The sequence below is a fragment of the Trachypithecus francoisi genome, unplaced genomic scaffold (assembly GCF_009764315.1).
Source record: "Trachypithecus francoisi isolate TF-2019V2 unplaced genomic scaffold, Tfra_2.0 Lachesis_group4, whole genome shotgun sequence".
NCBI classification, from domain to species: domain Eukaryota; kingdom Metazoa; phylum Chordata; class Mammalia; order Primates; family Cercopithecidae; genus Trachypithecus; species Trachypithecus francoisi.
This window is the reverse complement of record NW_022681469.1, coordinates 112,315,110-112,341,517: the sequence shown is the minus strand read 5'-3', so window position 1 is coordinate 112,341,517 and position 26,408 is coordinate 112,315,110. Positions and strand designations below refer to the sequence as shown.

At 48.2% G+C, this 26,408-nt stretch overlaps 2 protein-coding genes across 4 annotated transcripts in view; one reads left to right on the top strand and one right to left on the bottom strand.

Annotated features, from left to right (window-relative positions):
- The window catches only part of DAGLB (diacylglycerol lipase beta), a 42,461-nt gene extending 27,395 nt beyond the window's left edge, over positions 1-15,066 (bottom strand). Inside the window, exons 1-4 of one of the 3 annotated variants that reach the window (XM_033194874.1) lie at positions 14,285-15,066; positions 12,819-12,970; positions 2,102-2,273; positions 499-757 (exon numbers count right to left, since the gene is read on the bottom strand). In XM_033194874.1, the coding sequence (XP_033050765.1) occupies positions 499-757; positions 2,102-2,273; positions 12,819-12,970; positions 14,285-14,379 (678 nt within the window). In that variant the 5' untranslated portion in view covers positions 14,380-15,066. The remainder of the gene's footprint in view (positions 1-498; positions 758-2,101; positions 2,274-12,818; positions 12,971-14,284) is intronic. The other 2 variants (XM_033194875.1, XM_033194876.1) reach the window with 2 other exon arrangements.
- LOC117073674 (60S ribosomal protein L37-like) lies at positions 6,639-7,310 on the top strand. The gene is made up of 2 exons (XM_033194879.1): positions 6,639-6,976; positions 7,283-7,310. Exon 1 carries the CDS (start codon positions 6,667-6,669, stop codon positions 6,958-6,960), a length of 294 nt encoding a protein of 97 aa, XP_033050770.1. The 5' UTR covers positions 6,639-6,666; the 3' UTR covers positions 6,961-6,976; positions 7,283-7,310.
- Positions 15,067-26,408: the final 11,342 nt, after the last annotated feature.

The following is a 26,408-nucleotide window of genomic DNA, read 5'->3' as shown; positions in this document are numbered from 1 at the left end:
TTGTCAAATCGCGGAAGAAATCGCTCTAGAATGACGCTTCCTTCTGTGCTGCAATCATCTATTCAAACTGACTTCCAAAAGGAGGATCATCGACATTTCCGTCATGATATAAAGTGGGAAGAAGCCACTATCTGATTCCAAACTCGGTTCATGTCACTGCCTGTGCTTGGTATCTGCTCAGTACCAGCTGCAAATGATTCGCAGTGTCCAGCGTCCGTCATGTGGTTCCTTACAGGCTAATCCAGCATCTTGACAGGGTAGTGAGTGGGTGTCAGTATGAAGACAAGCCCTGCTGGGGTTCAGGGTCTGAGAAGGTGTGGCTCTTGCAGTGAACTGCTCCCTGGAGGGCTCATCACAGACAAGAGTGTCTCCCGCCACCGCACACACACCAAAAGACACCAAGTTCTAACGCTGTTTTATGGGAACAGAGGGACCGGCTCCATCAGAAGCATTTACTGAAACAGAAGAAAGAGACCAAACCAGATCCCCTCGGCTTACTGAAAAGTAGGTTGAGAAAAGCTCTGCCGTACTCGAAAAAGCAACCCGAGTATGGTCGTCTTTCCCAATGCAACAGCACAAGAGCTTGATTCTGGTTTCCCACACGCTTGTAGCTGCTGTCTTGAGGCCATTAAGTAACTGGCTTGAATCATGACTATCCAGGTGGCTGGGGCCAGCAGAGGAATATGGAGCCATTTTCCCCCCCAGAGGGTCAAAGACAATGATAATGGAAACCACCGTGGCAGCGATGATGATCCAACTGCAAGACAGAGAGAGGAAAAGGCTCGGTGACTGCGGGCCCCAGCCCAGATGCAGGTGTCCGGGGTCCCTCCTCCGGGTTCAGTTTCTGAGTCTCTACCACGGAGAGTCCTATTACCAAGGAAGATGCAGCTCTCCTGGAACCTGCCTGAGGCAAGCAACTTTCTTCTAGAAAGTTCCTTATGAGGCTGGGCGTGGTGGCTCACGCCTGTAATCCCAGCACTTTGGGAAGCCGAGGCGGGCAGATCACAAGGTCAGGAGATCAAGACCATCCTGGCCAACATGGTGAAACCCCATCTCTACTAAAAACACAAAAATTAGCTGGACGTGGCGGCGGGTGCCTGTAATCCCAGCTACTCAGGAGGCTGAGGCAGGAGAATTGCTTGAACCAGAGAGTCGGAGACTGCAGTGAGCCGAGATGGTGCCACTGCACGCCAGCCTGGTGATGGAGCAAGACTCCGTCTCAAAGAAAAAAAAAAAAGAAAGTTCCTTATAAATAAATGACTAACCCAGGCCCTGCGCTAACAGTAAAGGCCACAGAAGGAACAGGGAGGTGTCCGCTGGGCAGAGTTGCAGCCTGGGCCCGGAAGCAGTGGGCACTTGTTCTCTGTATGGGACCATGACGTACGCCCTTCCCCTTCAGTGCCTTAGGGCTCTTCTCATGAAAGCAAAAGAACTTCCTTATCACCGGGTCCTCTGATAGGCCTTTCATCTATATGTTTAAATATTTCCACACTGCAAGACGCTGGACTCAGGAGCACACGCCACCGGGAAGATGCCCCTCCCGAAGGGGCTCTGCTGCCCCCTGGCGGTGTGACTCGGGAAACGCAGCAACAGCCCAGGTCTGATTCCTTATTTAGAACAGAGGGTGTTAAGGGGGCGGAACTGCATCATCTCTAAGATTTTTCGTCTAGAAAACACGAAAACCTTATCATTCTAGAATATTATTCCCTGTCCCACTTCTGGACACCGTATCTCTTTTCATACCTTTAGTTTTAGTTTTTGCCCTGGTTTTGGTCTTCGGTTTTCTTTCGAATTCTTATAAGAGAAGGGTTAGGAATAAAAGACTTTAAGAAAAAAAAAAAGAGAGAGAGAGAGAAGGGAATGTAGAAAAGAGAGAACCAGTGAGGAAAGAAATCTACATCAATACATGTATAACAAAAGATGAGTTGTATATCATGGGTAAACAGTGTCTCTAAATTTTCATGAGTTACACAGAAACTAACTCCAATTTCTACCTATTTCAGGAAGTCCGAGGGACGCCGGGCTCTCTGTCATGTTAGAAGGGTTGGTTCACCTATGTGTCAAATCCACTGAAACTCAAAGAGAAGAAGGGAGACTTCACCTGACCACGACGGTTGCGATGATGCCATTCACAACTGTCCTGTCGCACTGAACACCGTCTGCCACCCAGGCGGCCCCCAGAGAGGCCCAGACCATCTCTGGAAAAAAGAGCGCCAGGCGGATGTAAAGCAGCTTAGACATAGACTTCCGCGGTCCAGGGTTACAAATCGTTCCTGAAATACAAAAAACGTTCCGACTGCTTGGTTGCTTCCTTAGAGATGAAGAGCTTCCTTTTTGCAAAAATACAGTTTTTGCAGAGCATATATTTGTACTGTGCACACACCCGCCTCCTGACTTTTTCTACTTGTAATTGGTAATCAGCACCTAAGTCAGAGAGCAAGTGAGAAAGTGAGGATAGGAAACGTGACAAAAAGTCTTGGGCTCCTTTTTAAGATTTACCAGGCATTAAAAACACTTCTGGGTTCTAACTGGGGTGACGATATAATCATGGCCCAAACTGGTATACTTCTGAGAGCAAAAAAGGGGACTATTAATAATGATGCTGGGGCCGGACGCAGTGGCTCACACCTGTACTCCCAGCACTTTGGGAGGAGGCCAAGGCAGGTGGATCACCTGAGGTCGGGAGCTCGAGACCAGCCTGGCCAACATGGTAAAACCTCAACTCTACTAAAAATAAAAAAATTAGCGAGGCATGGTGGCAGGTGCCTGTAATCCCAGCTACTTTCGAGAGAGGCTGAGAAAGGAAAATCACTTGAACTCAGGAGGCGGAAGTTGCAGTGAGCTGAGATTGCGCCACTGCACCCTATCTAGCCTGGGCGACAGAGCAAGACTCTGTCTCAAAAAACAAAAATAAATTTTAAAAAATAATTATTATTATGCTGGGACAACAGGCACAAAACAGAACGGTCCCAGGCAAACAGGGATAGATGGTCATCCAAGTTCTAAGAGCCAGAAAAATAAGCTCCACGTCCCTTTGAGACCTATATTGTTCTAGACACCATCCCAAAACACTTTATGTGCATACTTCTTTAATCCCCACAATGACTGGGTTAGTCATTATCTTATTTTACCTACGAGGAAACTGAAGCTCAGACAGCGTAACAGCGACATTTTTTTTTTTTTGGAGACAGGGTCTCACTCTCTTGCCCAGGCTGGAGTGTGGTGGCACAATCACGGCTCACTGCAGCCTCAACCTCTCAGGCTCAAGTGATCCACCCACCTCAGCCTCTCGGGTAGCTGGGACTACAAGTGCATACCACCACACTGAATTAGGCCTAATGGTCCCATAGACAGTTGTTTTTTTGTGGCGGTTTTTTGGTTAATTTTTGTTTTGGTTTTTTCAGATGGAGTCTCACTCTGTCACCCAGGCTGGAGCGCAATGGTGCGATCTCAGCTTACCACAACCTCCGCCTCCCAGGTTCAAGCAATTCTCCTGCCTCAGCCTCCCTAGTAGCTGCAATTAGAGGCATTACACCTGGCTAATTTTTGTATTTTTAGCAGAGACTGAGTTTCACCATGTTGGCCGGGCTGGTCTTGAACTCCTGACCTCAAGTGATCTGCCTGCCTTGGCCTCGCAAAGTCCTGGGATTACAGGCATGAGCCATAGCACCCTGCCAGGAAACAGCTTTCATATTCCAAAAATTATCTTCTGTTAGAATAACTTAAACAGTCACATCTTAAAATATTAGGTACTAACACACAAAAAAGGATGAGTTCATGTCCTTTGCAGGGACATGGACGAAGCTGGAAACCATCATTCTGAGCAAACTATTGCAAGGACAGAAAACCAAACACTGCGTGCTCTTACTCATAGGTGAGAATTGAACAATGAGAAGACATGGGCACAGGGTGGGGAACATCACACACCGGGGCCTGCCGGGGGGTGGAAGGAGGGGGGAGGCATAGCATTAGGAGATATACCTAATATAAATGACAAGTTAACGGGTGCAGTACACCAACATGGCACATGTATACACACGTAACAAACCTGCACATGTACCATAGAACTTAAAGTATAATAATAATCATAAAAATGCAAAAATAAATAAATATTAGGCACTAACAGCCTCATTTTTGGCACAAAGACGAAATTTTGTAAGCTAAATAATTGTAACACTAACCTCTCTGAGGGGGAAAGGGTGCAGGTATGTAAAAAACAAAACAAACAAACAAAAAAACACAGTTTGTATTTGAAACTTGTTATAACAATGGCCAAACACCCCAGAGAAACAGGAAACAGTATCTGCATACACACTGCTTCCTGGAGGGCTGGGATTCTAAAAACAGACACATCATAATGTCAGCAGCACCTGGACCTGAAACTCCAACTGTGATGGCAACTGTTGATACTGCATTAATGAAATATGCAGACAAGGAATCAAGAGATGGAGTTGCTCTGATTAAGGTTCCAGAAAATAAGATACTGATCCCAGCACATTGGATGGCCGAGGCGGGAGGATTGCTTGAGCCGAGGAGTTCAAGACCACCCTGGGCAACACAGAGAGACCGCATCTCTGATTATTTTTTTTAAAAGATGGTGATGATAATGATGATGATACGGAGAAAATCTCCTTTACACATTTTTGCCTGCCTAGAAAAAAATTCTGGCCGGGTGTGGTGGCTCACGCCTATAATCCTAGCACTTTGGGAGGCCGAGGTGGATGGACTGCCTGAGCTCAGGAGTTCGAGACCAGCCCGGCCAACATGGTGAAACCTCATCTCTACTAAAATATAAAAAATTAGCCAGGCATGGTGGTGTGCTCAGGTAGTCCCAACTACTTAGGAAGCTGAGGCAAGAGAATCACTTGAACCCAGGATGCGGAGGTTGCAGTGAGCCAAGATCATGACACTGCACTCCAGCCTGGGTGACACAGTGAGACTCTAACTCAAAAAGAAAAAAGAAAAAATTTCCCTTTTATTTTTCCGCAAGATAAACAGATGCTGGTATGGACCTTGCTGCTGCAGCAGGCTTCTTAAGGTCACTGGTCCCATAACCAACAAGCACAGCTGCATTCCTAAATGTAATGTCCTCACCACCGTCTTGGTTAAGTAACCCTATCATCCATTGTCGGGCACGGCCACTTATGGAAGAGCAATGAAAGGAAGGCCTAGGTCCCAGAATCGGTACACTCAACTTCTAGAGCCACTGCTGCAACCTTCTCGGACCCAGCTTAGCAATGAGCTCTTGGGATACAAACACAGAGGAGATACAAAGAGGCATTCCACAATCAAAGCTACACATGGTACAAGGCAGACCTTGTATGTCGAAAGTGTTCTTCTGTCAAAACATGGTAGTCATAAGGGTAGACCACCCCTAATCAAACCTCCCACAAGGTGCAACAGTAGGATTTCATGTGGGAGGTTTTCAAATAAAAAATAGAAACTAGGCCGGGTGCAGTGGCTCATGCCTATAATCCCAGCACTTTGGGAGGGCGAGGCGGGTGGATCACCTGAGGTCAGGAGTTCCAGACCAGCCTGGCCAACATGGCGAAACCCCATCTGTACTAAAAATACAAAAATTAGCTGGGCGTGGTGGTGGGCACCTGTAATCCCAGTTACTCGGGAGGTTGAGGCAGGAGAACCGGTTTAACCCAGGAGGTGGAGGTTGCAGTGAGCTGAGATCACACCACCACACTCTAGCCTGGGTGATGGAGAGACTCCATCTCAAAAAAAAAACTACCACAGTATCAAAGTTTTCCCCAAATGGCGGACGCGGTGGCTCATGCTTGCAATCCCAGCACTTTGGGAGGCCGAGGCAGGTGGATCACCTGAGGTCAGGAGTTCAAGACCAGCCTGACCAACATGGAGAAACCCCGTATCTACTAAAAATACAAAATTAGCCGGGTGTGGTGGTACATGCCTGTAATCCCAGCTACTTGGGAGGCTGAGGCAGGAGAATCACTTGAACCTGGAAGGCGGAGGTTGCAGGGACCCAAGATGGCGCCATTGCACTCCAGCCTGGGCAACAGAAGCAAAACTCTGTCTCCAGAAAAAAAAAAAAAACGTTTTCCCCAATGGAGCTGCAGAACAGAAGAGGAGGATCCGTCTTCTGGATGGAGAGAACTGAATTCCACCTGCTCCAAATATTCCCCTCACAACGTGTGATGTTCCTTTTAGAGACAAGTATCAGCCAAAAGCTAAAGAAGCATTCTTTCAGCTCAGATGACAGACTATTGGGGCATGATTTATGAAACAAAACGGACAACAGAAGTCAGCTATGTCGACCAGGCACAGTGGCTCACGCCTGTAATCCCAACACTTTGGAAGGCCATGGTGGGAAGTTCGAGACCAGCTGGTCAACATGGTTTCTACAAAAAATACAAAATTAGACAGGCATGCTGGTGTGTGCCTGTAATCCCAGTTAATTGGGAGGCTGAGGCAGAGAACTGCTTGAACCTGGGAGGCGGAGGTTGCAGTGAGCCGAGATCCCACCACTGCACTCCCGCCTGCCAACACAGTGAGATTCCGTCTCTAAATAAATAAAAATAGCTTGGGAACGCTGCACAGCGCTCCGCAGGAAGTACTTCCCTGGGCGGAAGCTTCTGAGTGTGATATAGTGGAAGTGCTTTCTCTTCCGGTCTCTCTGGTCTCGGCTGCAGAAGCGAGATGACGAAGGGAACGTCATCGTTTGGAAAGCGTCACAATAAGACGCACACATTGTGCCGCTGCTGTGGCTCTAAGGCCTACCACCTTCAGAAGTCGACCTGTGGCAAATGTGGCTACCCTGCCAAGCGCAAGAGAAAGTATAACTGGAGTGCCAAGGCTGAAAGACGAAATACCACCGGAACTGGTCGAATGAGGCACCTAAAAATTGTATACCGCAGATTCAGGCATGGATTCCGTGAAGGAACAACACCTAAACCCAAGAGGGCAGCTGTTGCAGCATCCAGTTCATCTTAAGAATGTCAGCGATTAGGCCGGGCGCGGTGGCTCAAGCCTGTAATCCCAGCACTTTGGGAGGCCGAGACGGCGGATCACGAGGTCAGGAGATCGAGACCATCCTGGCTAACACAGTGAAACCCCGTCTCTACTAAAAAAATGCAAAAAACTAGCCGGGCGTGGTGGCGGGCGCCTGTAGTCCCAGCTACTTCGGAGGCTGAGCCAGGAGAATGGCGTGAACCCGGGAGGCGGAGCTTGCAGTAAGCCGAGATCGCACCACTGCACTCCAGCCTGGGCGACAGAGCGAGACTCCGTCTCAACAAAAAAGAATGTCAGCGATTAGTCATGCAATAAATGTTCTGCTTTTAAAATAAAAAATAAAAATAAAAATAAATAAATAAAAATTATTTATATTTCCTTTACTGTTCATGTTCTTTGCCCATTTTTCTACTGACCATTGGTTTTTTCTTTTTCTTTCTTTTTTTTGAACGGGGAAAGGAGTTTCGCTCTTATCACCCAGGCTGGAGTGCAATGGTGCGATCTCGGCTCACTGCAACCTTTGCCTCCTGGGTTCAAGCGATACTCCTACCTCAGTCTCCCCAGTAGCTGGACTACAGGCACTCGCCACCACGCCCAGCTGATATTTGTATTTTTAGTAGAGACAGGGTTTCGCCATGTTGGCCAGGCTGGTCTTGAACTCCTGACCTTAGGTGATCCACCAGCCTCAGCCTCCCAAATGCTCCGATTACAAGTGTGAGCCACCGTGCCCGGCCGATTTTTTTTTTTTTTTTTTTTAATTATAGAAGCCCTTATTACTAAGGGGGCTGCCTCTGTGTCTCATGTGTTACAAATATTTTTTCCTCATTTGTCTTTTAACCTTTCCTTTTGGTGTTCGTCCGCAAAATACCTATACAGTTAGTAGGTATATTCTGTTCAATAATTTTTTTTTTTTTTTTTTGAGACAGAGTCTCGCTCTGTTGCCCAGGTTGGAGTGCAGTGGCACCATCTTGGCTCACTGCAACCTCCACCTCCCAGGTTCAGGCGATTCTCCTGCCTCAGCCTCCCAAGTAGCTGGGATTACAGGCATCCGCCACCACACCCAGCTAATTTTTTATATTTTTAGTAGAGATGGGGTTTCACCATGTTGGCAAGGCTGGTCTCGAACTCCAGACCTCATGATCCCCCTGCCTCGGCCTCCCAAACTGCTGGGATGTGAGCCACCGCTCCCAGCCTTCAATACATATTTTTAATAAGGTATATGATGTTATATGTAACAAACTGACAATTAAACAAACTTTTTTTTTTTTTTTGGAGACAGAGTCTTGCTCTGTCGCCCAGGCTGGAATGCAATGGCGCGACCTTGGCTCACTGCAACCTCAGCCTCCCGGGTTCAAGTGATTCTCCTGCCTCAGCCTACCGAGTAGCTGGGATTACAGGTGCGTGTCACCCTGCCTGGCTACTTTTCTGTATTTTTAGTAGAGGTGGGGTTTCACCGTGTTAGCCAGGATGGTCTCAATCTCCTGATCTTGTGACCCACCTGCCTCAGCCTCCCAAAGTGCTGGGATTACAGGTGTGAGCCACGGCACCTGGCCTTCAATACAATTTTTTTTTTTTTTGAGACACAGTCTTGCTCTATCGCCCAGGCTGGAGTACAGTGGTGCAATCTCAGCTCACTCCGCCTCCCAGGTTCACGCCATTCTCCTGCCTCAGCCTCCCGAGTAGCTGGAACTACAGGCACCCACCACCACGCCTGGCTAATTTTTTTAATACATATTTTTAATAAGGCATATGATGTTATGTGTAACAAACTGACAAACAAATATGTTTTTGTAAAATACTGTTTTCAGTTTGGTTGGGATAACTCTAGCCACAAGTTACAGAAAATTCAACTCAAACTGGCTGAAAAGCAGGAAGAGCCACACTGACTTGAGAGACTGAAGGCAGAAGCAGGACGGCGTCACGGCTGCCCTGACCGAGACTCGGCTCCACCTCCCTGTGCTTCTCCCAGCTCTCCCCTGTTCTGTATGTCAGCTCACCTTGGGCTGTGAGTGGAGATGCAGCTTCAGCCAGAAGGACAGTGATGATAAGTGGCTTTTTGGTCCTTCCTAGAGGGGCAAGGAAGCATTTCCCCAGAACCTTCCACCAAACTCTCCCTGACTCTCACTGGGCCAAACTGGGTCATGTGTCTGTTCCTGAACCGATCACCGCTCCGTGAGCCGGGCCTAGGGTCTGCTTCTCTGACGCATACTTGGTATGTGGGGATAAGGGGCAAAACAAAACGAGGTTCTGTTTGGAGGAGGCTGTGGGACAGACAACCCACGACAGCCCGACAACCCACAGATGATTTCTGGGCTCTGACCACAAGTACATGATGATGCAGGCATTGTACAAGTGTCCAGGAGGAGGGGACTGAGTGAATATGAGCATCCCTCACAGGGATGTAAAGGCATCACAACACCAAAAATATCTCAAGACAAACAAACACGTAACGAAAAAAAAAAGTACTCTGAGTGCTTCCAATCTGATCCTGCTATGACAGCCACAAACTCAGTGGTCTAACCAGAATGTGAGATGAACAAAAAACGGCAAATAAGTTAGATAATGCTGTATCTGAAATGACATCAGTCTCAATACTTCACCTTCAGTAAGAAGCTTCGCAGTGCTGAAGCCACACTGTACACATGGTTTCTCTCTTTCCTTAAGCATCTGGCACCAATGACAGCCTACACTTGGGGGCCAACACAAACGTGGAGCCTCCATCAATCCAGTCTCCTTGCCTGGATGTTTCTAGAGGCATACTAAAATACACAGAGCTAGCCAGGTGCGGTGGCTCACACCTGCAATCCCAGCACTTTGGGAGGACGAGGTGGGCGGATCTCCTGAGGTCAGGAGTTCAAGACCAGCCTGGCCAACATGGTGAAACTTTGCCTCTACTAAAAATACAAAAAAATTAGCTGGGTGTGGTGGCATGTGCCTGTCATCTCAGCTACTTGGGAGGCTGAGGCAGAATTGCTTGAACCTGGGGGCAGAGGTTGCAGTGAGCTGAGATTACGCCATTGCAGTCAAGCCCTGGGCAACAAGGGCGAAACTCTGTCTCAAAAGAAAAAAATAAAATAAAATACACAGAGCTCCGTTTTTTTGTTTTTTTTTTTTGAGACTGAGTCTCACTCTATCGCCCAGGCTGGAGTGCAGTGGCGCAATCTCGGCTCACTGCAAGCTCCACCTCCCGGGTTCTCCTGCCTCAGCCTTCCAAGGAGCTGGGACTACAGGCACCCGCCACCTCGCCTGGCTAATTTTTTGCATTTTTAGTAGAGACGGGGTTTCACCGTGTTAGCCAGGATGGTCTTGATCTCCTGACCTCGTGATCCGCCCGCCTCGGCCTCCCACAGTGCTGGGATTACAGGCGTGAGCCACCACGCCTGGCACAGAGCTCCATTTTCTGTTACTGTGGTAAGCATGCACATGCCACTCTTGCTTGTCATCCCAAACCCTAAGGTCTTTTTCTCATGAAAGATGTTGCTGCTGACATTTCTACCCTCTACATTTCTCCTATGAGCTAACACCTTTTACATTTCAGTCCTTTATTCCAAACCATCAAGATCTTGATGCCGTCACTCACTGTATCACCAGCGCCTCCCAGTGCACCTCCACCTCCAGCGTACATCTGATATGCATACCTCGTCCATCTCAATTCAAGCAGTGACAAAAGACTAAAACATGGCAGATGGTGGCATGCCACACAGCCCTGCCTCTGACTGATGAATCGTTTCTATGAATGCATTCCTTCATTAGTCACCACAGTGCTCACAGCATCCTATGAAGCAGACGAATCCAACAGGGAAGGTTTCCAACACTTCTGGAGACATTCTCAGATAAATGGTTATCTACAGAAAACCGTAACACATAAAAATATATGAAGAATAGGTGATCAGACGCAGTGGTTCACCCCTGTAATCCTAGCATTTTGGGAGGCCAAGACGAGAGGATCACCTGAGTCCAGGAGTTCGAGATCAGTCTGAGCTATATAGCAAGACCCTGTCTCTACAAAAAATAAAAATAAAAAAAATTAGCCAGGTATGGTGGCACGTGCCTGTAGTTTCAGCCACTTGGGGGTTGAGACGAGAGGATTGCTTGAGCCCAGGTATTTGAGGCTGCAGTGAGCTATGACTGTGCCACTGCACTCTAGCTTGGGCAATAGAGCAAGACACTGTCTCTAACAACAACAAAATAGTTGTAACCCTCACAATGTAAAAATAAAAGAGGCCAGTAGCAGTGACTCACACTTGTAATCCCAGCACTTTGGGAGGCCGAGGCAGGCAGATCACTTGAGGTCAGGAGATCGAGACAAGCCTGACCAACATGGTAAAACCCTGTCTCTACTCAAAATACAAAAATTAGCCAGGTGTGATAGCAGGCACCTGTAATCCTAGCTACATGGGAGGCTGAGGCACAAGAATCATTTGAACCCAGGAGACGGAGGCTGCAGTGAGCAGAGCACGCCACTGCACTCCAGCCTGTGCAACAGAAGGAGACTCTATCTCAAAAAAATAAAAATAAAAAATAAAAGGATAAATAGCCTAGTCTAAAATTGGGCAAAAGATCTGAACAGACTTTTCCACAAAAATGATATGCGAATGGGCAATAAGCAAATGAAAGGATGCTCAACATCATCAGTCATCAAAGAAATGTTCAAAGCCATGAGATAAAACAAAAATGGCCTGTAGCCCCCACTACTCAGGAGGCTCAGGCAGGAGAATCACTTGAACCTGGGAGGGGGAGGTTGCAGTGAGCCGAGATCACACCACGGCACTCCAGCCTGGGCGACAGAGTGTGACTCCGTCTCAAAAAACAAAACCAAACAAAATCATAAGCTACCACTTCACATTCACTAGGATGGCTATAATTAACAAGTCATATAATAACAGTGTTGAGCAATTAGAACCCTTATACACTGCTGGTGGGAATGTAAAATGGTACAGCTGCTCGGAAAAGTCTGACAGTTCCTCAAAAGGTTTCACAGAGCATTACCACATGATCCAGCAATTCCACTCCTAGGTACATACTCAAGAGAAATGAAAACATGTCTGTATAAGCACGTGTATGCAAATGTTCATAGCTGTATTATTCACAATAGGAGAAAAATGGAAACAATCCAAATGCCTACCAACTAGCAAATGGATAAAATGTGGTCCATTCATTCGATGCTCTATTATTCAGCCATAAAAATGAAGTACTGATACATGCTAAAACAAGGATGAACCTTGAAGACATTATGCTAAGTTTAAGAAACCAGACCAAAAGGCCACACAGTGAATGAATTCCACTTATATGATGTCCACAACAGGCAAATGTACACAGACAGAAAGCACATTAGTGAATGCTTACAGCTGGAAGAGTTTGGGGAAAATGAGGAGTAACTGCTAATAGGTACGGGATCTCTTTCCTTCTTTTTTTTTTTGAGACAGAGTCTCACTCTGTCACCCAGGCTGGAGTACGGTGGCGCGATCTCAGCTCCCTAGCAGCTAGGATTACAAGCATGCGCCAACATAATTTTCTCTATTTTTAGTAGAGATGGGGTTTCACTGTGTTGGCCAGACTAGTCTCATGCTCCTGGCCTCAAGTGATTCACCAACCTCAACCTCCCAAAGTGCTGGGATTACAGGTGTGAGCCACTGTGTCCCGCCTGGTACAGGATTTCTTTTAGGAATGAAGAAAATGTTATAAACTTGATTGTGGTGATGGTTGCACAATTCTGTGATTATATTAAAAACTGCTGAATTGGAAAGTTTACGTAAGTGAATTGTATGGTATGTGAATTATATCTCAATAAAGCTATTAAAATAAAAAATAGGTATCAAACAGAAAAGGCTACTTTTTACCTCTCATGCTGACACACATGATGGCTGACACAGTACATATGACAACTGCCAGGAGAATCATGAGGACGATCAAGTAACTGCTGAGCAGGGCTCCGCCAGCACAGTCCAGCTTCCCTCTGTGCATGAGATACAACGTCAGAATGCCAATCCACCTGGCAAAAAGAAAAAAAAGGGAAGGGTCAGAAATGAAATCCAAGCAGCTGCTGTGTAAAACATAATACAAAGAAATAAAAGAAGTTAATATTTTCCAAAACAAGGCAAGGTTCACTTTGGAATATAATTTTCTTTTTTCTTTTTGTAGAGACAGGGTCTTGCTATGTTGCCCAGACTGGTCATGAACTTCTGCTTTCAAGCGATCTTCCTGCCTTGGCCTCCCAAAGTGCTGGGACTACAGGCATGAGGCACTGCACCTGTCCTGGAATATAACTGCCAACAATAAAAGATCTAGGCCCAGCACGATGGCTCATGTCTGTAATCCCAGCACTTTGGGAGGCCAAGGAAGGAGGATCACTAGAGCAAAGGAGTTGGAGACCAGCCTGGGCAACATAGGGAGACCCCATCCCTACAAAAAATAGAAAAAGTTAGCTGGGCGTGGTGGCACGAGTCTGTGGTCCCAGCTACTTGGGAGGCTGAAGTGGGAAGATCGCTTGAGACCAGGAAGTTGAGTCTGCAGTGAGTGGTGATCGTACCACTGCACTCCCGTCTGGATAGTAGAGTGAGACCCTGTCTCAAAAAAATAAAAAGAAAAGGGGTCTCACTATGTTGCCCAAGTTGGTCTTCAACTCCTGCCCTCAAGCAATCCTGCCATCTCAGCTTCTCAGTGTGCTGAAATAACAGGCGTGAGCCACGGCCCCCGGCCAAGAATCTACTTTTTCATAACAATGATTCATGCCCTGCACAGATCCTCTGCAACAGACTTCAGGTACCAACGCCACTTCCCACTGATTCCACACTTTGAAAGACAACAGCATTGAATATTGAGCCTATCTGCTTCTCACGAAAGGCAGCCACAACCGGCTCGGTATTTTTTCCTTTCTTTCATGTTGCAGATTCAAGTGCTCCGTACAAAGGGAAGGAAGCGCACAAGTGGCTGCTCCCGCCTCGAGAAAGGAGACCTCGAGGCCAAGGCTTTTGCCGGCGGTGACACCCTCGAGGCTCCCCAGGGCCAGGTCTCGGCGCTGCACACAGAGGGGTGCTCGTGTCCTGACGCGTGGACTTCCAGGCCCCCTGTGTGACCCCGGGTCCAGCCCACGCACTCTGGGGGCTTCGGTTTGTCATCCGTCAAATGGACACAGCACCAATGCCCACCTCTTCGGGCAGTGGTGAGAACTCGATAAGAGGATGCGTGGCCAGCGCTGGGACCGCGACAGTGCTTGGGAAGCCACTTCTGTCACCGTCTCAAGGGACAGCTCGCCCCCCGCTCCCTCCCCGGTGCGCTCCACCGCCCCCATAGCCGTCGTCCTTACCACAGCACTCGCACGACTAGCTCGAAGAAACCTGGGAAGACCAAGTCGTCGCTGGCGATGGCCCAGCGCCGGCCGAAGAGTACCATCCCCGGCATGGCGAAGGTCCTGTCGCCCGCACTCAGGACAGACCCCGCGCGCAGACAAGCACCCTCCGAACGCCGCCACCAAATTGTCGGCGCTCAAGCGCAGACGCAGCGAGGGCGGGGCCCTGCGCATGCCCACGCTGAGGCCAAGACCCGCGCACGCGAACTGAGCCCCACGCCGCCGCTTCCTCCGAAGCTTTCTGCGCCTGCGCAGAAACGCTAATCCGGAAGCCGCTGACTGAGTGGATTGCCGGTCTGCCCATCGGTGAAATCTGTTCTGGTATTTCCTTTTTCTTTTACGTGAAAAGTGCAGTAATATCCGTTCTGGTCATATTTCCTTTTCCTTTTTTTTGGTAATTTTTTTGGTGGTTTTTTGTTTCTTTAATTTTTTTGAGACCGAGTCTCGCTTCGTTTCCGGCTGGAGTGCAGTGGGTGTGATCTCGGCTCACTGCATCGTCCGCCTCCCGGGCTCGAGCGATTCATCTGCCTCAGGCTTCCGCGTAACTACGATTACAGCAGCGCGCCACCACGGCTAATTTTTGTATTTTTAGTAGAGACGAAGTTTCACCATGTTGACCAGGCTGGTCTCGACCCCCTGACCTCAAGTGATCCACCCGCCTCGGCCTCCCAGAGTGCTAGGATTACAGGCGTGAGCCACCGCGCCCGGCCCTGTTTGTTTGTTTGTTTTGTTTGAAGCCAGCGTATGGCTCTGTCATTCAGGCTGGAGTGCAGTGGCGCAATCATGACTCACTGCAGCCTTGAACTCCTGAATGCCGCCTTGAATTCCCGGACTCCAGCGACTCTCCCACCTCAACCTTCTGAGTAGCTGAGACCAAAGGCACATACCACACGCCCGGCTATTTTTAAAAATTTTCCTGTTTTGTAGAGATGGGAGTCTCACGCTGTTGCCCAGGCTGGTCTCGAACTCGCGGTCTCAAACCGTCCTCCCACCTCAGCCTCCCAAAGTGCTGGTATTACAGGCATGAGCCACCACACCCGACCGAAATTTTCATTTTATAAGGAGGGACTCTTCAGGCCCGGAGGAATTAGCTAGCCCAGAGACCCAGGCTGTCTATGGCAGGTGTGGGACTTACCCCGGTCTGTGAGACTTGCAAGCATGGGACAACATTGCTTCCATCTGTGCCCCTTGCTGTGAGGAGCCCGGCGTTAGGAACCCCTCCAGTTCAGGGTCTGAAACCACCCTGCAGCTGGCGGGGTGGGGTCTGAGCGCTTCTCAGTACCCCCACCGCCCCACCCTGGTCTGAGCCACCTTCATCTCCTGCCTGCGCTCATCACCCCACTGTGCTTTCTCATTCTGCTGTGCCCTCTTCAGCAGCCAGGGTGGCTTTGCGAACCTTCAGATAAAGCCTGCCCCCTGCCCGGGACTTTGCAAGGCTGCATTTTGTACATAAATATACACTCCAGGCCGGGCACAGTGGCTCACGGCTGTAATCCCAACACTTTGGGAGGCTAAGGCGGGCAGATCACAAGGTCAGGAGATTGAGACCATCATAGCCAACATGGTGAAACCCTGTCTCTACTAAAATACAAAAAAAAAAAAAAAAAGTTAGCAGGGTATGGTGGCGCACACCTGTAGTCCCAGCTACTTGGGAGGCTGAGGCAGGGGAATCGCTTAAACCTGGAAGGTGGAGGTTGCAGTGAGCCAAGATCACGCCCTGCACTCCAGTCTGGCAACAGAGCAAGACTCTGTCTCAAAAAAAAAAAATTACACTCCAGCCCCTGGCAAGGGCCTTTCCCTGGTAGTCACACATGAAAAGTTTCTAAGGGCTCATTTATCTGTCTCCCTGGTTACTACTCTGCCTCCATCACCCACCCCACTGCCTGCCACTTTTCCCCCTCTGAAAAGACATCAGGGTCATTCTTGCTCCAGAAGTTCTACATTCTGTTTCCTCTGCCAGGAGTAGTCCTCCTGCAGGTATTTCTGTTACCAGATGGAAAGTCTTGGCTGTGAGTTGGTGAGGTGCTTGGCGCGTTGAACCGAGAATTGCAACGCAAGGGGGCCGGGCGCGGTGACTCACGCCTGTAATCTCAGCACTTTGGGAGGCCGAGGCGGGTGGATCACCTGAGGTCAGGAGTTCAAGACCAGCCTGGCCAACATGGCGAACCCTTGTCTCTACTGAAAATAAAAAAATTAGGCCAGGCGCAGCGGCTCATGCCTGTAATCCCCGGACTTTGGGAGGCCGAGGCAGGAGGATCACCTGAAGTCAGGAGTTAAAGACCAGCCTGGCCAAAATGGCGAAATCCCCTCTCTCCTAAAAATTAGCCAGATGTGGTAGCACATGCTTGTAATCCCAGCACTTTGGGAGGCCGAGGCAGGAGGATCACCTGAAGTCAGGAGTTAAAGACCAGCCTGGCCAACATGGCGAAACCCCGTCTCTCCTAAAGATTAGCCGGATGTGGTGGCACATGCCTGTAATCCCAGCTACTCAGGAGGCTGAGGCGGGAGAATCGCTCCATCCCGGGAGATGGAGGTTGCAGTGACCCGAGATCACACCACTGCACTCTAGTGTGGGCAACAAGAGCAAAACTCCATCTCAACAATAATGAATAAATAAATAAAAATTGCAACAAAAACCCCACAAAGCAACAACAACAAAAATAAAGCGAACCAACAAAACACAAACAAGTGGAGTGAAAAGCACAGATTGATTGATGCAAAGCTCAAGAGACCACACAGCTCAAGAGACCCCTCAATTAGGGTATTTATTAAGTGGAAAGAATGCGGTTAACACCCATGGCTGAAGTGGCAACTTCGGTCTTGTTATCACAGAAGTGCAGATGTGGCCTCTATGCTGCCTAATCTTGCCCGGAACTGGCTGCACCTGCTCATCTTTTGCTTCTGCCTGAACCCTTGTTAACCATTGATTACCCTCATTCCCAATTCTCCTGCCTCATTTTCTTTTCTTTTTTTTCTTTCTTTTTTTTTTTTTTTGACATGGAGTCTTACTCTGTCGACCAGGCTGGAGTGCAATGGCACAATCTCAGTTCTATCGCAACCCCTCAGCCTCCCGAGTTCAAGCGATTCTCCTGCCTCAGCCTTCTGAGTAGCCGGGATTATAGGCATATGCCACCATGCACAGCTAATTTTTGTATTTTTAGTAGAGACAGGGTTTTGCCATGTTAGCCATGGCTGGTCTCAAACTCCTGACCTCAAGTGATCCACCCACCTCGGCCTCGTAAAGTACTGGCATTACAGGCGTGAGCCACCATGCCCAGCCTCTCCTGCCTCTTTTTTTTTTTTTTTGAGACGGAGTCTCACTCTGTCGCCCAGGCTGGAGTGCAGGGGCCGGATCTCAGCTCACTGCAAGCTCCGCCTCCCAGGTTTATGCCATTCTCCTGCCTCAGCCTCCCAAGTAGCTGGGACTACAGGCGCCTGCTACCTCGCCCAGCTAGTTTTTTGTATTTTTTAGTAGAGACGGGTTTTCATCGTGTTAGCCAGGATGGTCTCGATCTCCTGACCTCGTGATCCGCCCGTCTCGGCCGCCCAAAGTGCTGGGATTACAGGCTTGAGCCACCGCAACTGGCCTTTTTTTTTTTTTTTTTTTTTTGAGATGGAATCTTGCTCTGTTGCCAGGCTGGAGTGCAGGGCATGATCTCAGCTCACTGCAACCTCTGCCTCCCGGGTTCAAGCGGTTCTCCTGTCTCAGCCTCCCGAGTAACTGGGACTACAGGTGTGGGCTACCACGCCCCACTAATTTTTATATTTTTAGTAGACAGGGTTTCACCATGTTGGCCAAGATGGTTTCGATCTCTTGACCTCGTGATCTACCCGCCTCGGGCTCCCAAAGTATTAGGATTACAGGCAAGAGCCACTGTGCCAGGCCTAATTTTTGTATTTTTAGTAGAGGCGGGGTTTCGCCATGTTGGCCAGGCTGGTCTTGAACTCCTGACCTCAAGTGATCCACCTGCCTCAGCCTCCCAAGGTGCTGGGATTACAGGTATGAGCCATTGTGCACCACTCTTGCCTCATTTCTGTCTCTCACTTCATTCAGGCCTCAGCTCAGGTGTCACTGCTTCAGAGAGGCCTTCCCTGACCATCTTAGCTAAAACAGCAAAACTGTCAGTCTCTATTCCTTGTGTTGCTTTAGTTTCCTTCATTGCACATAATGAGCCCCTGACATTACATCATGTTTATTATCTCTTACCTCCTCCCTTAAAGTGTAAGTTTCATGATCACAGGCACCTTGTCCATCTTATTCAATCCTATGAATGGAATAGAGCACATTCTAGGCATTCTTAAATTCTCAATGAATGAATAACTGATTATATGTAAAGAGTAAGTGGGGCTGGGCTTGGTGGCTCACACCTGTAATCCCAGCACTTTGGGAGGCCGAAGCAGGCAGATAACTTGAGGTCGGGAGTTCGAGAACAACCTGGCCAACATGGTGAAACCCCATCTCTACTGAAAATACAAAAACTAGCTGGGCGTGGTGGCACGTGCCTGTAATCCCAGCTGCCCGGGAGGCTGAGGCAGGAGAATCACTTGAATCTGGGAGGCAGAGGTTGCAGTGAGCTGAGATCACACCACTGCACTCCAGCCTGGGCGACAGAGCAAGACTTTGTCTGAAAAACAAAGAGTAAATAGAAGGAATGAGAGGCAGGGTGGGGCTGGAGTGGAATGGCAGGGCTTGGAAAGGAGAAGACGGAAGTCAGAGAACAGTACCGGGAAATGAATGTTAACATTGCAACATCAGCCAGGCGGCAAGCTGGCTTGAGGCTGAGACCAGCCTGGGCAACATAGCGAGATCCTGTCTCTTAAAACAAAAATTAAAAACATTACAAGAACTGTACCAAAAGTTTCAGAATAAATAAAACTTGTAATAATAATAAAATACAAGCTTGCAAGGTCTGTGAGCAAATACATTTTTAGACAAGAGTATTTCACTGGGCTGATGAACATTCTGCCTGGCATTGGCCAGGCGCGGTGGCTCACGCCTGTAATCCCAGCACTTTGGTAGCCCGAGGTGGACAGATCACTTGGGGTCAGGAGTTCGAAACCAGCCTAGGCACCGTGGTGAAACCCTATCTCTACTAAAATACAAAAATTAGCCGGGCATGGTGGCACAGGCACCTGCAGTCCCAGCTACTCAGGGGGCTGAGTCAGGAGAATCGCTTGAGCCTGGGAGGCGGAGGTTGCAGTGAGCAGAGATGGGGCCACTGCACTCCAGCCTGGGAGAGAGCGCAAGACTCTCAAAAAAAAAAAAAAAAAAGAAAGAAACATTCTGTGACAGCCTATATGGAATTTACACTGAAGAGCATTATATGTCATTATCATTATTTGTGTAATAAATTATCTGCTACACTTCAGTGCCGTACAGTATTATCACAACAGGTCTGGGGTATGCACATTCTAAAGAAAGGATTGGTGGCTGGGCGTGGTGGCTCAGGCCTGTAATCCCAGCACTTTGGGAGGCTGAGACAGGCGGATCATGAGGTCAGGAGATTGAGACTATCCTGGCTAATATGGTGAAACCCCGTCTCTACTAAAAATACAAAAAATTAGTCGGGTGTGGTGGCGGGCGCCTGTAGTCCCAGCTACTGGCCAGGCTGAGGCAGGAGAATGGCGTGAACCTGGGAGGCGGAGCTTGCGTGAGCCAAAATCGCACCACTGCACTCCAGTCTGGGCGACAGAGCGAGACTCCGTCTCAAAAAAAAAAAAAAAAAATCACTCAACTTGAAGGTGGTTTGGGGTATCCCCAACACAACATTGTTTGAATCAGTAAAATGTACAATAAATGTATGTGTATAGGCCGGGTGCAGTGGCTCACGCCTGTAATCCCAGCACTTTTGGGAGGCCGAGGCGGGCAGGTCACGAGGTCAAAAGATCAAGAGATCCAGACCATCCTGGCCAACATGGTGAAACCCCGTCTCTACTAAAAGTATAAAAATTAGCTGGGTGTAGTCCCAGCTACTCGGGAGGCTGAGGCAGGTGGATCGCTTGACCCTGGGAGGCAGAGGTTGCAGTGAGCCGAGATCGTGCCCTGCACTCCAGCCTGGCGACAGAGCAAGACTCTGACTCAAAAAAAAAAAAAAAGTATGTATATATGTGCATATATTAGTTGTTTTTTTTTTTTTTTTTTTTTTTTTTTTGAGGCGGAGTCTTGCTCTGTCGCCCGGGCTGGAGTGCAGTGGCCAGATCTCAGCTCACTGCAAGCTCCGCCTCCCGGGTTTACGCCATTCTCCTGCCTCAGCCTCCCAAGTAGCTGGGACTACAGGCGCCCGCCATCTCGCCCGGCTAGTTTTTTGTATTTTTAGTAGAGACGGGGTTTCACTGTGTTAGCCAGGATGGTCTCGATCTCCTGACCTCGTGATCCGCCCGTCTCGGCCTCCCAAAGTGCTGGGATTACAGGCTTGAGCCACCGCGCCCGGCCTAGTTGTTTTTTTTTATAGGTTAGTTACTAAGTACCACCACAGCACGCACTACTATATACTCTAAAAGCTTGGCTGTTGCTGGTGAGTTTTAAGCCTTTAGTTATAAAAGTAGGCCGGGCCAGGCATGGTGGCTCACACTTGTAATCTCAGCATCTTGGGAGGCTGAGGCGGGAGGATCACTTGAGCCCAGGAGTTGGAGACCAGCCTGGGTAACATAGTGAGACCTCTGTCTCTCCAAAATTTTAAGAATTGGCCAGGCGTCTTAGCATGGGCCTGTAGTCCTATGTTCTCAGAAGGCTGTGGTGGGAGGATTGCTTGAACCCAGGAGTTAAAGACTGCAGTGAGCTATGATGGCACCACTGCCCCCCAGCCTGGGCAACAGAGAGAGACCCTCTCTCCAAAAAAAAAAGAAAAAAGAAAAGAAAAAAGTGATTGACCGGGCGCGGTGGCTCAAGCCTGTAATCCCAGCACTTTGGGAGGCCGAGATGGGCGGATCACGAGGTCAGGAGATCGAGACCATCCTGGCTAACACGGTGAAACCCCGTCTCTACTAAAAATACAAAAACTAGCTGGGCGAGGTGGCGGGCGCCTGTAGTCCCAGCTACTCGGGAGGCTGAGGCAGGAGAATGGTGTAAACCCAGGAGGCGGAGCTTGCAGTGAGCTGAGATCTGGCCACTGCACTCCAGTCCGGGCTACAGAGTGAGACTCCGCCTCAAAAAAAAAAAAAAAAAAAAAAAAAAAAAGAAAAAAGTGATAATCTGCTATGTGCAGACTTTGTTTGGATGTGTTTCAAATTGACAAACCATAAAAAAGATGTTTTGGGGTTTTTGTTTTTGTTTTTGCTGGACACCATTGATCAGAGATAAAAAGATGTTTTTGAGACGGGAAAATTTGAACATAGACTGTTCGATGATGTTTAAGAATTACTAACTTTGTTGGTGTGATAAAAAGTCTTTATCAATTAGGACTACATATGGTAGTATCTATGGATGAAATATGACATCTAAGAGTTTCTAGTACTTAAAACTGGGCCAGGCATGGTGGCTCTTGCCTGTAATGCCAGTACTTTGGGAGGCTGAGGCAGGCGGATCATTTGAGGTCAGGAGTTCGAGACCAGCCTGGCCAACATGGGGAAACCCCATCTCTACTAAAAATACAGAAAACCTAGCCAGGCATGGTGGCGGGCACCTGTAATCCCAGCTACTTGGAAGGCTGAGGCACGAGAATCACTTGAATTCAGCAGGCAGAGGTTGCAGTGAGCGGAGATCGCACACTGCCCTCCAGCCTGGGCGACAGAGCAAGACTCCATCTGAAATAAATAAATAAATAAATAAATAAATAAAATAAACTGTTTAAAACTTAAGGGTGAGGTAAAACAAGTTCTCTAATTTTATGTATGCATGAAAACAAAGTTTATTTTCAAATGATGCTTGTTCAACTTTGCCTACTCTCTCTGTAATTACATACACACAAACATATCATGATATGTATGTGTGGCATGCAAATATATAACCAAAACTCTGACCCACCATTAATTCAGAAGTTAGTAGGTTGTGCCTATGATCATGTATATATAGATATAGATATAGATATAGATATTTTTTTTTTGAGACGGAGTCTCACTCTGTTCCCCAGGCTGGAGTGCAGTGGCAGATTTCAGCTCACTGCAGCCTCTGCCTCCCAGGTTCAAGTGATTCTCTTGCCTCAGCCTCCCTGAGTAGCTGGGACTACAGGCGTGTGTCACCACACCCGGCTTATTTTTTGTATTTTTAGGAGAGACGGGTTTTCACTATGTTGGCCAGGGTAGTCTCGAACTCTAGACCTTATAATCTGCCCACCTTTGCCTCCCAAAGTGCTGGGATTACAGGTGTGAGCCACTGCTACTGGCTTTTTTTTTTTTTTTTTTTTAAGACAGGGTCTTAGTTTGTCATCCACACTGGAACACAGTGGCCCAATCTTGGCTCACTGCAGCCTGGACCTCCCAAAGTTCAAGTGATGTGCTTCAAATTGACAAACCATAAAGACTTAGGAGACTCCTGCCTCAGTCTCCTTTTTTTTTTTTTTTTTTTTTTTCCTGAGACGGAGTCTCGCTCTGTCGCCCAGGCTGGAGTGCAGTGGCCGGATCTCAGCTCACTGTAAGCTCTGCCTCCTGGGTTTACGCCATTCTCCTGCCTCAGCCTCCCGAGTAGCTGGGACTACAGGCGCCCGCCACCTCGCCCGGCTAGTTTTTTGTATTTTTTTAGTAGAGACGGGGTTTCACCGTGTTAGCCAGGATGGTCTCGATCTCCTGACCTCGTGATCCGCCCGTCTCGGCCTCCCAAAGTGCTGGGATTACAGGCTTGAGCCACCGCACCCGGCCGTGCCTCAGTCTCCTAAGTCACTGGGACCAAAGGTGCACGCACGACACCTGGCTAATTCTTGTATTTTTTGTAGAGATGGGGTTTTGCCATGTTGCCCAGGCTGGTCTCAAATTACTGAGCTCGAGCAATCCACCCACCTTGCCCTCCCAAAGTTTTAGGATTACAGGTGTGAGCTACCATGCCTGCCAAATCCTTTTTGTTTTGTTTTGTTTTTTTTTTTGAGACGGAGTCTCACTCTGTCACCCAGGTTGGAGTGCAGTAGTGCGATCACGGCTCACTGCAACCTCTGCCTTCCGGTTCAAACGATTCTCCGACCTCAGCCTCCCGAGTAGCTGGGATTACAGGCATACACCACCACGTCCAGCTAATTTTTTTTTTTTTTTTTTTTTTAGTAGAGACGGGGTTTCATCATGTTTGACAGGCTGGTCTCAAACTCCTGATCTCTGGTGATCCGCCCGCTTTGGCCTCCCAAAGTGCTGGGATTACAAGCATGAGCCACCATGCCCAGCCTCATGCCTGCCAAATTCTTAAAAGTAATAGTTCTTTTAAAAACAGGATTTGTATAGCTTAGCAATAAGATAATGTTTCTACATAAACTTTTACATAAATAAAGGTATTGTGAACTTAATGTTACAAACAATAACAAAAACCTACAAAACAATTTAATTTCAAAGAGATACCTTTTGGGAAACTGGTATTATACAAATTTTATTTTATTTTATTTTTGAGACAGGGTTTTGTTCTGTCCTGCAGGCTAGAGTGCAGTGATGTGATCTTGGCTCACTGCAGCCTCCACCTCCCAGGCTCAAGCTATCCTCCCACCTCAGCCACCTGAGTAACTGGGACTACAGGCACCCGCCACCACATCTGGCTAATTTTTTTGCATTTTTAGTAGAGACTGGGTTTCGCCATGTTGCCCAGGCTAGTCTTGAACTCCTGGCCTCAAGCCTCCCAAAGTGCTAGGATTACAGGCATGAGCCACAATTTTTTGTTTCTTTTTTTTCCTTTCTCTTTCTCTCTTTTCTCTTCTCTTTTCTTTTCTTTCTTTCTTTTTTTTTCCAGAGGCTCCCTCTGTACCCCAGGCTGGAGTGCAGTGGTGCAATCTCCACTCACTGCAACCTCCGGCTCCTGGGTTCAAGTGATTCTCGTGCCTCAGCCTCCTAAGTAGCTGGGATTACAAACGCACACCACCACGCCTGGCTAATTTTTGTATTTTTAGTAGAGATGAGGTTTCACCATGTCCAGTTTCAGGCTAGTCTGGAACTCCTGGCCTCAAGTGATCCACCCTCTTCAGCCTCTCAAAGTGTAGGAATTACAGGTGTGACCCACTGCGCCCAGCCCACAAATTTTCTTAAGAAGTAAAATTTCAGCTGGGCGTGGTGGTTGACACCTGTAATCCCAGCACTTTGGGAGGCCGAGGCAGGCAGATCACGAGGTCAGGAGATTGAGATCATCCTGGCTAATGCAGTGAAACCCTGCCTCTACTAAAAATACAAAAAATTAGCCGGGCGTGGTGGTACGCGCCTGTAGTCCCAGCTACTCGGGAGGCTGAGGCAGGAGAATCACTTGAACCCGGGAGGCGGAGGTTGCAGTAAGCCGAGATGCCACCACTGCACTCCAGCCTGGGCCATAAAGCGAGACTCTGTCTCAAAAAAAAAAAAAAATCCTTAACAAACTGTTATTTCCCAGGTGAACTATCCAGATCAAAGCATAGGTCTTGCAAAAGTGACTCATAATGACTTTTTTGAAATGATGGAAATATTTCAGATACAGAGAAGATGCCTGACACCTAAGGGCCCACTGTATAGATTTAACACAGAATAACATCCTACCATATTTATTTATCCCATCATGAATTTTGGGGAAAAATAAAATACCCTTAATATTCTTCTTTGCATTTCAGAATTTGCAAATTACAGAGTATTTTTCTTGGCAGTTTATTTTTTATTTTTATTTTTGAGACTGAGTCTCGGCTCTGTCACCCAGGCTGGAGTGCAGTGGCATGATCTTGGCTCACTGAAACCTCCACCTCCCAAGTTCCAACGATTCTCCTGCCTCAGCCTCCCAAGTAGCTGGGATTACAGGTGTGCACCACCATGCCTGACTAATTTTGGTATTTTCAGTAGAGACGAGGTTTCACCATGTTGGCCAGGCTGGTCTTGAACTCCTGACCTCAGGTGATCCACTCACCTCGGCCTCCCAAAGTATTGGGATTACAGACGTCAGCCACCACGCCCAGTGACTCTCACCTTTTAAGTGCCCAAGGTGAAACTAGGACAGTCTTTTATATCAGTATTGTAAAAAAGTACCCTTGTCATTGCTTAAAAGGATATGTACTGTGTTATGCTGCAAATGGCTTTTAAAGTGCAGGGACAAAAGAAATTGTTTCAAAACTAGAGAAACACCCACAGCACCTCCAGCAGATTCCAGTTAACCCAGATAGTTGTGACGAAGGCTGGGTGGCACTGGGCAGAGCTCTGGTTTTTGGAAATTCCACATCTGGCCACTAGAGGACAGAGGCACACAGAAAAAACCCACACAGATCCAATCAAGCAAGCCAGGAAGGTACCTAGGAGTCAATTTCTTCCTTTTTTTCGCGATGGGGCCTCACTGTTGCCCAGGCTGGGGTGCAGTGGCGCGATCTCGGCAGCTCCAACCTCTGCCTCCCAGATTCAAGTGATTCTTGCGCCTCAGCCTCCTGAGTAGCTGAGATGACAGGTGTGTGCCACCACACCCGGCTTATTTTTTTATTTTTAGAAGTGGGGGTTTTACCATGTTGGCCAGGGTGGTCTCAAACTCCTGACCTCAGGAGATCCGCCCACCTCAGCCTCCCAAAATGCTGGGATTACAGGCGTGAGCCACTGCGCCTAACAAGGTTGTGAACCTTCTGGCAAAACTGACCCATATCAAATGAGGCAGAGGGACTCCCGCCAAAACCAGTTTCCAACCAGCTTTTGAAGCGGCTGTCTCAAACTAAGCAGAAAGTCAGGAGGGGCAGATATGATTACTGGATCATATTTGATCTGGCCGTGAGCTTTGCCAGCAGTAGCATCCCCGGCAGTTTACCTATGTAGCTGGAGGCAATGAGGCTCACGTGAGTCCAGGGCCAGGGACTACAAGTGAGGGAGCCACGCCGCAACACATGCCAGGGCCCAAAGCATGTGCTTTTCTTACTTAGGGTTCTCATAAACCACTATGATCTCCATTAAAACCACTTCTTCACCTGCTCTTATCTTAGCCAGAGCATGAGGAAGCAGGGAAACTTCTTCAGACAGTTTCTTTGTGATT

Excerpts from the sequence above, each read along its gene's own strand:
- LOC117073674 (XM_033194879.1), top strand. The coding sequence starts at position 6,667 with ATGACGAAGGGAACGTCATCGTTTGGAAAGCGTCACAATAAGACGCAC.